At 40.4% G+C, this 12,237-nt stretch overlaps 1 protein-coding gene across 2 annotated transcripts in view; it reads left to right on the top strand.

Annotated features, from left to right (window-relative positions):
- The window catches only part of kif21b (kinesin family member 21B), a 62,487-nt gene extending 50,250 nt beyond the window's left edge, over window positions 1-12,237 (top strand). Inside the window, exons 32-33 of one of the 2 annotated variants that reach the window (XM_087178576.1) lie at window positions 3,595-3,794; window positions 6,577-12,237. In XM_087178576.1, coding sequence (XP_087034702.1) covers window positions 3,595-3,794; window positions 6,577-6,625 — 249 coding nt within the window. In that variant the 3' untranslated portion in view covers window positions 6,626-12,237. The other variant, XM_023423652.2, reaches the window with a different exon arrangement.

Here is a 12,237-nt window from a genome sequence, read left to right as displayed (position 1 = left end):
TGGTTTTGTTTGGTGACACCCTTGGGGGTCACATGTCACACGCTGGCCCACACTGGCTGGCCAGTGGGGTCCGTGGGGGGGAAGGGTCATCCCCAGGTGTGAACCGTGAGGAACTGTGGGGTGTGAATTCCTTTGTCCAGTGGAGCAAAGAAACATTTGGTCTATTGAATGACTGAGTCCCAACAACACTGTAGTTTAGTGATTCCCAGTTGCTTGATAAATATTTTCATGTACCTTCCAAAAGTTTATGTGCGTGTTTTACTGGTTAGTCGGCGTGCTTATGCAACTGTTGCGGCAGTGCTGTGTTTCTGTCAGTGTAGTGTTAGCAGGGCATTAACACGTTTTTTACCCACTGGTGTAAAGTTGTTACAGCTAGTGAGGTAGTTGTAATATATGTGAAAACTTTCTCTTTATTTTTCCAATTGCTATTCCTCATCCACAGCTCCTATTCCACTCTCAGCCAGCAGCAGATGGGTATCTCTCTTTGAACTGCCTCTCCCAGTCCTTCCCCTGTTTTTACCCGCCGCGACAGTGTGTGGCTGCTGTTGTTTTCAACTTGTGAGTCTGTGTGTGAGTCATCATGGCAAAATGTAGTCCTGGAGACACCTGCTATTGCAGGAGCTACCACTGAGGCAGTTTTGAGTACACTGGCAGGAGTTTATATGTCATATGTGGACAGATTCTTGCGAGCTTGATAACTTTACAACTGTGCAAGATGCTGGTGTACAGTTGAGATCAAAATGAAGGCAGAAATTGAAGATGGACGTGGTCCCACCCATGAGCACTGGGTCAGAACGTCAACATGTTGATGGACGTTGTGGCTGGTGTGATCCCATTGCAGGATGGTCCCTAGTTTTCTTCTTTGCTCATTCTCTGGACAATAGATTCCACCTTTAAATGACAGATGTCTGCTGACCTCAGTAATCAGGTTGCAAACATGGAGGAATCTCAAGATAGACTCTATAGTATGTACATAATATATTTAATACACAAACAAATAGTGAGTTGACAGTGAAATCATTCATCTTCACTGGGCAAAAGGATAGTGGTCACATGGCACAAGACTAGATCACTGTATGTCAATGTAAATTGAGTGAATCTACCTTTTTAATGAGCATTGAAATGAAATTTGAAGACAATCATCAGGGATGATGTTGTTCAGTTCCCGGGTCTGTTACCTTACGAGGCTAACAGTCACATTATGGAAATGCAGATAATGTTTTATTCTTTTGAAAGCTTAGAAAAGGTAATTAACTGCATCTAATCCTACACATAAATTAACAATATTGAACATGATCACTGATGTGCCAGAACCAGTATCTAAGAGACCTGTTGAGATCGAATGTCCATAATAACAAATGGACAAAATTGATAGAAACATTGTGTCGTGAATGAGATGAATCCACAGGGTCATTCTTTCCGCTGTCCGCAGTGTAATTAAACATTGTCTCTGTCCATGTGTGCCAACAGTTTACCTTCTCTGTTTCTAAATGGATGGTACAAGCAGGACAACGTGTCATTTCAAATAGTTGTTTTTATGTTGCATTATGAATTACTGAGTCATGCTGTCTTTTAAATACACACCTTTGTTGATACAAAGCAATGTGATACCTGCACTAGATTATATGGCACAGAGTAAATTATAGGCTTTTCTACAATGTCACTCACATTATTTAAATCGCACTTTGCTTGGACTTTTGTACAGTAAGAATCACTACACAGAAAAGGACTTGGAGCTTTGTTTCAAGAAGAAATTGCCCTGAATTGTCCAGAAAGCTTTTGGGTCAGAAAACTAAAGAGGGGGGGTGGCACGTTGGTGCACTTTTTAGCCTCACCGCAACAAAGTTCTAGGTTCAAACCCAGGCCTGGGGCCTGTCTGTGTGGCATTTGCGTGTTCTCCCTCTGCCTGCGTGGGTTCTCTCTGGGAACATCGGCTTCCTCCAACAATCCAAAAACATGTACATTAGGTTAATTGGTTATTCTAAAATGCCCATAGGTGTGAATGTGAGCTTGAGTAGTTGTTTGTCTCTATATGTCACCCCCTGTGATAGACTTGCGAGGTGTACCCCACCCTCACCCATTGTCAGCTGGGTTTGGCTCCCACCCACTCACTACCCCATTAGGATAAGCAGTGTAGCCTAATGGATGGATGGATAGAAGCTAGAGAGGAAAAACTTATGCTTTTACATAAGGTTGTAGATCCTTTGTTTGGAAGCAAATATGTCTAAAATAATAAAGATACATATTCTATAACTGTCTGCTTCTACAAACTACAGAAAGTGATCAGACAAAATGACTACAGTGTTGAAAACATGTACAGATAACACATTAGTATGTGTGATACCTAATGGAAAGGAACTGTATTTGCGGTGTTGATTAAAAGCCAATCTCAAAATGCAACATTTTGCAAGGCAATAACAGTTAATGACAGAAGCAAATAAAACACAACAGGAAAAAGTAGATGACTGTAATAAAATGATCTACATGTGCATGTGTTCCTGTGTTCAGAGCTTAATTAATATGCAGTAAGAACCAAAACAAAAACAGCAAAACCCAAAGTGTATGCATAATAGAAGTTTGATGAATCCAAATAGCTTTTTGGATGTTTGCTGTGTATTTTAAGACACTGATAGTATTTTGGCTGGTTATGTTTAACATCTCGCCTCTGCAGTGGTGCTTCATCGCAGACATTCACGTTGTTCTTCATTTTCTTTTTCATTCAGTGAAGAAATGGTACAGAAAAATGAAAAAATAAAAAGCATGATGTGTGTTTAGAAGCTATCTGTAAGATGTTTTTGTCAGTGTGTTACAGTTTGTTGCCCTCTGCAGAGGTGTGGTTCTAAAGTGAGTTAAAGATGAGCAACATGTGCAATTAAACCCCTAAAAAAAATAACAGAAAATGGTGCTGTTTGAGTTTAAGAGGTCCAGCGGTGATTGGATATCTGCAGATTTTTTTATGATGGTAAAATAAAATAAGCTGTTACATAACATTTATGTGTACCCACACATCATTTGGAGATTAAATATGTAATATAATACTATTCTTGAATCAACTCTCATACTTACAGCGTGTACACTGTAGTTGCTCTGTAATTTAAAATGAAGACAATTGTATCACTTCTGACACCTGCAGCTCTCATTTGTTATTTTTCTCCTGCTGCTTTTGTAATAGAGGCTCATGTCAGTGTGATTATCTTAGTAAACATAAGACAGATTATACCACTCTCAGTTCATGAATTATGTTTGAATTCTCTGTAAAACACTCACAGACACACAAACACACACACACACAAACTAGGTTAATTGCAGTGCTGAAGTGCTGAGTATTAGTGAGTCTCTAGCCATACCTGCACTTACATGTATCAGTTGCCTTGAAGAAATGTGCTGTTTTACTGTTGATAATTTATATCCATTAAAAAAAAGAAACACTGAACATTTCTGTTTTTCTGCTCCTATTTTAATAACACAATAACCCGGAGGACTCGCACATACACAAGTGCACTAAAACCAGTGGATTATTATTTTATGTAAGAACAAAACATGTAGTGTGTTTCTCTCTCTGACTCTTGATGTCTCCGTGCCTTCACTCCACAGCAAATCCCTAACGCCCACAAGGACTGGGTGTGTGCTCTGGCGTACGTCCCGGGCCGACCCATGCTGCTGAGCGCCTGTCGGGGCGGCATGCTGAAGGTGTGGAACGTAGATAATTTCACCCCCATAGGAGAGGTCAGGGGTCATGACAGCCCCATTAACGCCATATGTACCAACTCAAGACAGATCTTCACCGCGTCCAGGTAAAAAATAAAAATAAGAAAAGTTCCACTATTGCATTATTCCACCACCATTAATCTAAAAATGTGTCCTTTCACAATACTGTGATGTAGAAGTGTCCATCAAATTTACGTTATCCCACCATTGATGTAATGGAGGGATTAATGGGGAAAAGACGCAGCTCTTTGGAAGATTATTACCTATTTTGCAAGTAAAAGACACCTTAATTATTAATTACAACAAATTAGTGTTATGCTAGTATGAGGCGTTTGAAGTACTACCAACTTTAAGACGAGGCTCACACAAGCATTTAAAAATAAGACCAAAAATTAATCAATCCTACTAATAAGTACTGCCTGTGTAGCCAAACCCTCATGTGGTAGTTTATTCCCCTGTGCTATAGAGCTCCACTGTTGTCCAGAGAATACTAAAAACACATCAGTAAACCACGGCTTGGCACTGGATGACATTTTCTACCATTACAATGGACATGGCACCATAGTTTATTTTAAGTCAAACCCAAGAACTGTCTAGAACACTAAATGCGTATTAATACGCTGCTGAAAATAGTCCCCCAGAAATGCACAATTTACTCCTGTTTGAATAATGTTTTCTAAGTTACTTAAAAAACAAAACAGAATTTATGATTGATTTTTAACGACTCATATCTCGAGGCTGAATAGGTGTTGGAAAGTACCGAGAGACGGACATTCATAATGGGTTTTGTACAATTTGCTGACAATAACACAAATATAGAGTCAGCCTCATCAGAAGGGTGACTGGTAGGATTTTGAGGTTGAGAACCCAAAACAAACCGGTACAGAGAGTCTGGTGTTTACCACATATAAAATTCTATATTATGATTCACGCTTGCTTCATCTCATGCATTAATCTGCAGGTGTGTGTCAGCCTTGTGTAACTCAGAGAGGGTCATTGTGTTTTCCTTCAATTCTGTGTCTTTCGCTGAGCTCCTAGCTGCATCAGACTGAGCTGAGTTAATGCTTGTGTCTGTTTGTTTGTGTCTGTCTGAGTGGGACACACTGCCGTCTCTTTAGTCTGTCCTTGTCCATTTTTCTCTCTTCTCAATTAACAAGCGGGCTTTCACTGAAGTTGATTATCTTTCTACGCCCTCTTCCTTCTGTCCTCTCTTCTTCCCACTCTCTTTTTTCTCTCTTTTCTTTCATCTTAATCATCACTTGCTGTTTTCCTGTGCTTCTATCACCTTTTCTGTGGATAAATATTTCCTCACGTTTGGTCTCTTAAACTGCCTTCGTCGTCCTCCTCCTGCTCTTCACCCTCCATCCTCCTACTCCCCCTCCCCCTTCCTATGTCGACCCCAGTGACTGCAGGGTGAAGTTGTGGAGCTATGTGCCAGGCTTGACCCCGTGTCTTCCTCGTCGGGTCCTGGCCATCAAGGGCCGGGCCACCAGCCTCCCGTGATTGCCTCTTCTCCGCTCACCAAACCTCCCCTCCTCTGGTACTCTCTTAAACAAATTTCCACCTTCTTTTCTTTTCCCTTTCTTTTGTATTTCTTTACCTGGGTAGTACCTATGCTTTTCTGTTTGCCCCTGTTCTGTTTCTGTCCTCTTTTTCATTTTTACTCCAATTCTTCTATCATTCTTTTCTGGTTTTCTTTTTTTATGACTTCTATTCTTCTACTTTCATCACAGTTACGGATTAATTTGCAGACAACTGCCTCCGCTTAGACAAACAGCTTCTCATTGACTGAACAAATGACTCCTAGTTCTGCTCAGAATAACTTGTGTGTGTACAGATCTAATTTGTCTGCTGCTCCTATTGCTCTACTTAAAATAACATGGTTTATTTTCTTTCTTGCTCAGAGTTAGATGAGAAAAATCCATACCACTTTCACATTTGTCCGTTCAATATAAGGCTACAGCCAGTGGGCAGTTAGCTTAGCTTTAAGCAAGGAAACAAGAGGAAACAGCTATCTTGTGCATAAAACTGCAACTCATTGTTTTTACACCAATATTTTGTAGGTATTGATTAAAAGGAAATAAGAACTTAATTAGTGAGGTGGTGCTGTTTTTTTCCTGTTACCTTTGGTCACTCTGTTTTCTGTCTTTATGCTAAGCTAGCTGCCTGCTGTCTGTAGCTTCATATTTATCCCACAGACATAAGAGTGGTAACAATTCTCTCATCTAACTCTGGGCAAGAAAGCCAATAAGCATAATTTTCAAAATGTCAAGCTATTTTTTTTTTTTTTAAAACACCTTCAGCATTATTTTCAGACAAAATCCATTCAATTGACATTTAACATCTTCTAACACCCACCAAAGTGCAAAGCTAACTTCTTAAGCTAGTGTTAATGAAAAAAGTGATGTAGTGCCTAACTGATCAGTCCATGGTGTTATGACTAAGCTCTGTTGGAATCTGCAAGAAAGTGAAAATTAAATTTCCTGGTCAGTAGGGAGAAGACTTGTGGGCAGGTTGATTAGATTTACCTGTTGCAGAATTGCGAATCATACTGCAATTTTCTAAAAGGTTGGAGAGGTTTTTTTTTTTTTTCTTTTCCTGACACTGTGGAGAAGGGTCTTTATTGTAGTGTGTGTGGGCATGTGTGTGTGTGTGTACATTTGTGTGTGTGAAGTGTACTTTGAAGTCATTGTCTTTGTGTCGCGTCTGATGCACAATGGGTTGTTTTGAAAGGGAAGACTGCCTGATTGATGTTCTCTTATTTTCTCCCTTTGTTGTGTTGTTGTGTTCTCCTTGCTTTCCTTTGCCCTCCGCCCACACACCCCCACCCATATCTCTCTCTCTCCCTCTCCCTCCCCCCCTCTCTAGTGACAAGACAGTGAAGATCTGGCTGTCCAAGGTATGGAGGAAGAGGTGACAATTGAAAATGGCTGTGGTTCCTCTGTAAACCACCTTGCTGTAACTTCAGCCACTGATCTGGGACCTGCTCACTTTCAGTAATGGTATGCAACACTGAAATCACCGTTTCCAAGGCAATCAATGTGGTTTTTTTTTTTTTTTTTGTCACAATGCAAAGTGATAAAGCTGAGGTGGAATATTTTTTTCAAATGCAAAAGGACTTTTTTCCGCTGAGATTTTTTTTTACTGCCAATCTGAAAGTGCCATTCAGGTGTGATGCTACATGGACGAGATAAACCACATCTTCCCGGCCATGGATACACCAGGCAGAGCAACACTTCTGCTGACGTGAAACCTACCACGGCCTGGTATAAAAAAGAAAAGAAAAAAAAGTGTCCTTCTGTTCTATCAGCGAGGTTTCAGAAACCTTGTGGAACAGTGAGAGATGAATTTGCTCAGAGACGCGTGTATTCATGTATCTATTGTCTGAAAGTGGAGACACGGTCCAAATATAAATCACAGAGCGACGCTACCTAACAAACGGAACTTCTGTTCTTCATTCAAGACTGTTTGTGCTCATTAGTGTTGTGGTTGCTCTGATTCTGAACACACTGGATGGTGTGTGTGTTGGGATGATCAGTAGACTGTTGCTGATCTTGGGTTAGACATCACTGGAAAATGACACAAAACACCATCACTTTATACAGTATATCACTGAAACTGAACTGTATTCAACAAGTAGTGTTTTGTTTTATTATGATTTTTATTAATTTATTATTTTCCCTACCTCAGTTGTTTTGGACTTTGGCGTGAGGGAACATTTTTACGGGTCTCCATGCACAAACACCTGGTGCTTGACATTTGGAAGTCTTCATTTAATGCCTGGCCCTTCATCTCTGTGTGGATGTGTCCTCTGTGGCCCTCTGGCTATCAGCCTGTCTAGCTGCTGACCTTGCAAACAGCAAAGCACATGTCCAGTAGCACAAGTAAAGGTAGCATGGGCCCCCGGAGGATCTGACCACAGGATCTGTATTATCTGCTCTGCAAAGTGCTAACCCCAGCGATATAACAGAAAAGAGACACCACTGCAGATGCACATGACACCAACAGTAGATGACAACAGTACGCACAGCTCAGACATTTGTGAGTTTGGTACTCCATTGAGGCTAAAGCACCAGATCATTATCTTAACGAACCTATATTATATGGCCCACACCTGCCATTTATCCTCTACGCAAATGGTAAACGGAGCTCCACCAGTTTACCCCTGGTTGCGGATTAGTGACAGTGTCAGACTGACCAGCCTTACTGAAGAGACCACTTCCTTCCCAGCTACTGAACTTCTCCAGAAAGCCAATTTAATTAGAGGTCTTGCAGCTCTACCGGCTGCTTTTCAGGCAAGATTACTTGGGTGAAAGTAGGTCATAACTGAGAGGGATTTCTTATTAAAATCCCAGTTTTCTTCCACCCACTATTTGCTGCTACATTTAAAGACAGGAAGAAACTTCCTGTACCCGTGCACTGATGTACAAATCTGTTTATGTGGCAGATTATGTGTGTGGGCATATGCACAAACTGTGGACACACACAAACACAATATTTCACGGGATGTTGCGGTTATCCGTCTTGCCTGATGGTTCTTGGCATCCCTCACTGTGTTGATTTTGTGTCTTTTTAATGAAATGAATTCAGCACTGCAGCACTCCACTGACGCACACATATGCACATACATACAGACTTTTAGACCCAACTGTACATACACTCACCTACAGGCAACAGTAAGAACGCAGGTCTTCAAAGTCAGTTCAGTTATCTTTTTGTTTTGTCTGATGCTTCTGAATATGAATTCACATCACATTCAGTGTGTGAACTTGGGCTTTTTCTGTATCACTCCAACATAACAAACAGCATTTTATAAGCCTCTTGTCATACAGATGTCTTACCATTGTGTAAAAACCCACCTCATGTCTGTTAGTATCACAATATCACAGTTAAGTTTTGTTCAGCTGTGAAATCTCACTCCCTCTGTAGACAAAAAGAACACTTTGGTGCACTTTTCCTTATAACAGACCCAGAAACATGTGTAGTGTTTAATTAAACACAGCTTGGATCATAAAACATCAGTCATACTGTGGGTGCTGAAGTTGATACTTACAATACACTGCAAATTCTCCTCCAATAAGTGAGTATGCACTGCTGATGTTTAATGTATCCAACATGAGTTTGAAGCTGCTTACACTTTCCAAAAGCAATGATGTGGGTTTTGGTTTTGTATTGGGGAGGTGGGGATATGAATGCAAATGTGCGGATGGGGGTGATTTGCTCAAGTGTTCTTGGTTTTAATATTTTGCTACGCTTAGAAACTCAGGTAAAGGTTGAAGGATAAGATTAGTCATACCTTCATCATTACTTGACCCTGTGAAGTAGGTAGCTCTTAGAATCGACCAAATGCCTTGTTTGAGACATTTTTTACTTTGAGAAAAATGGTACTATCAGTGGTGTACCACCTCTTTTTTGTAAAATACTCATTTTCATGTTTTGCTTTTGCATTTGATTCCCTTTACTTATTATATATGTGCTGTGCTTTTCTGTACAAAATGTACACATTTTAAATTACTATCTTCCCAATCTGGCCAAAGCTTAAAGTCTTGCAACTCTGAGAAGATGTGCAATGATTTTAGACCATTACTACTTGTCTATAAAATATGTATAATATGTTATCTGTATAGTAGTTTGCCTGGACTGAGTGGTACAAAATGTGGTCAGTAGGGAAATTAACCTGCATAACATAATGGGTTGTATACTTGGACCTCAAGTCAGACTTCACTGGGCCCTTCACTTTACACTCTGTATTTATCTGTGCCAATTAGACCCTACGCACCAACTTGGTGGTGTGTTTCACGTGATAACAATGCTAACGCAGCCTTTATCTCTCTTTTTTTTCCTCTCATCCAGACTCTTACTTATTGCTAGAGAAAATCTTGTAGTGCTGTAGCTTTAGGCACTCTCTTATGTGCCCCATGCTTGTATATTTGCTGAAGGATGCATGATGTTAGTGGTGCTCATCGGTTGATTGGACACCTCAAAACATAGCAGTTCAGTGGGCAATACATTCCTCCTTGTATTGTCAGTCTTAATGTTTAACACCAGAGTGGGTTCACTGTCAAAATCTCAGAAGGATCAGGCCGTTTGTTGGTATTCTGAGGCGTTGACACTCGGATGTATTATGCATAAAATGTGTTACAAGAATGTAGAGTGTTTCACAAAAGCTGCTTCCTTGGAAGATTTATTACAGCCTAAGGGGAAGCCCTGTTATTATCCGGCCTTGGATCAGCCCCACCCAAAGTTACCCCAAGCTCTGAGGCTTTGATTTCAGCCGATGTCAGCACCACTTCATGACTCGATTAAGTGTAAATAGGTGTTTTTTAATATTACAGAGCGGATGCAGTTGAGGTTAACTGACTTCTTTCTCATCAGCTGGCCTCAGTGTGATCTCTGCAAGTGAGAATTTGCAAGCACTTTGGGTAATGAACATTGCTGTGAATACTTCGATATGTATTAAGCCTTTTAGACTTAGTTTACAAGGACTGAATTCATGAGTCCCAAACAAGGATGAAACCACTGAAATTGTACTGAAAAGAACACATCTGTTTAGATCTACAGTAGGTTTAGAAATCAGTGATATTAATGTTTGTGCTGATACAATAGGCTATGTAAGATAACAGTCGAGATGTAGACAGTTCCCAGTTTGTCCCTGCCTTTAAAATTCCCTTTTTTTATAGTAAATGTTACATGACAATGAGAATTTTCACTTTGACCAAGCAGCATGCAAAACCTTTGTGGAAGCTCAGGAGAGAACTCCATCCTTATTTCCCTGGCTGTCTGCTGGCATTCAGGCATTTTTCTTGATATTACTGACAACAAACAGGTTTTATTATTCTATGAACGATGTAATCAGAGACACAGGATGATGAGATCTAACCTTAATTTATTTCCCCTGCATCAGGCAACTGGGGAAAGATCATACCTGATTAAATATCATTTCAGAAAGGGATTGAGCATGTAGTGGGTATTGTTTGATCAATACTCCTCTCCGATCCCAAATGGGAACAGCCAGCTGGTGGCAGTTTTCTGTAGCCAAGTATGACAGGGGGAAAAAAAATCTATTGTAGGTTTCTGTGGCTCCTATCAGCATCTGGATTGAATTTGACCAAAGCTAAAAATCACTTGAACAGCTGATTGCTCTCAATCTTGATGCCACTATGATTTTTTTTTTATTGAAAAGGTCTAACCTTGTTTAAAAAAAATAAAAGGCCCAGTGTGAAACAGTGCATGAAAGCCATCCCATGGATCTCACCTGGGGCCACTAAATGAACTGAAACCTGCCACCCTTAGTGTTTGTTGCTTTGTCATTTTCTCTGTTCTTCAATGATAGCCGTGGGAAATTTACCTTGAAATTCACAATATTTATTGTGTGTCTACATTTGCAGCTCAGATAAACAAAGTGATTTAGCTGTTCCTGACACTTTAGCTCAAGTGTGTTTGGTTTTGTAAAAGATGAATAATTGATCTATTTCGATCATATTAGAGCCCCGTGCACATCGTTTGAGCATGTGGAGAAATCCAAAGCTTCACAGGCCTGCCGTGCCTAATTGCATTCGCTAAGCTATGATTGGACAATCGTTATTTTGGGGGGGGGGGGTGGCAGGCATCAGTGAATGGTCAGTTAGCTGCAAACAAAACATAGACTGCACCAATTTTCACAGGCAAAAAAGAACCTTAAAATTCAGTGTACAGTAGTTTTAATCAGTCTGTCTGTTCGTCAATATTCGTCAATACCACAGAACAGATTGGAGAGTAAAGCTGCCAGTCAAACTATGTGATTACCACCTTTACCACTTCCCAACCCAGCCCAGCCCAGCCCGACCATCTTAAGACTACTAGGAAATAAAACCTTAGTAGTCAGCGTCTCAGCTTAAGCCTCGTGCCTCAGCCAACAGGCTTTTCTGCCTTAAAGAAACAGAATGTGTACATGTAGGACATTGATAATCATTCACTTCAAATCCCGAATCTGTAACAGATTTATCCGGAGGATTGTAGATTGTCCTACAGATTGTGGTGTTCTGTTCCCAGTCAGACGACGTCCCTGCTCACTTTATCATTGTGGCTGAAAAGACTTTCAACATTGCCTCAGGCTGCTGAGTGGATGAGATCGCATTTAGACCCAATCACGAGGGCTGCTGATCAAGGGGGCACTTAACTGCTCTGCTGCTCGCCGGTGAATCGCTGTCACACACCAACACACGTCTTCTCTGCAGCTGCTCAAGTAGTTTTTCCTCCAGGTGTGTGTGTGTGTTATCATATTGAGCTCAAATATGGTAATACAGTATGCGACACTGTCTGAAATATGTACTCATGGGACATAAATGCAGGGTCAAAGGTCATTTGTGCCTTTTATTGCACAGACTACTCCCTCTTAAGAGTGTAAATGTGTGTACAGTTTTTTTTTATATATATGACAATGTGCATGCAACCAAGCCATGTAAAATATGTTTTAACTGTAAATAATGTAAATACATATTTAATGAAGGATACAACATTCCCTCAAGAAAATAAATAAGTTGAAAACAA

The sequence above is a fragment of the Seriola lalandi genome, unplaced genomic scaffold (genome assembly GCF_002814215.2).
Source record: "Seriola lalandi dorsalis isolate HSWRI2012SDOR001 ecotype SW California unplaced genomic scaffold, Sedor1 jcf7180002054692, whole genome shotgun sequence".
Lineage (NCBI taxonomy): Eukaryota > Metazoa > Chordata > Actinopteri > Carangiformes > Carangidae > Seriola > Seriola lalandi.
Note: the sequence above shows the minus strand (reverse complement) of the source record. Positions and strands in the feature narration are given on the sequence as shown.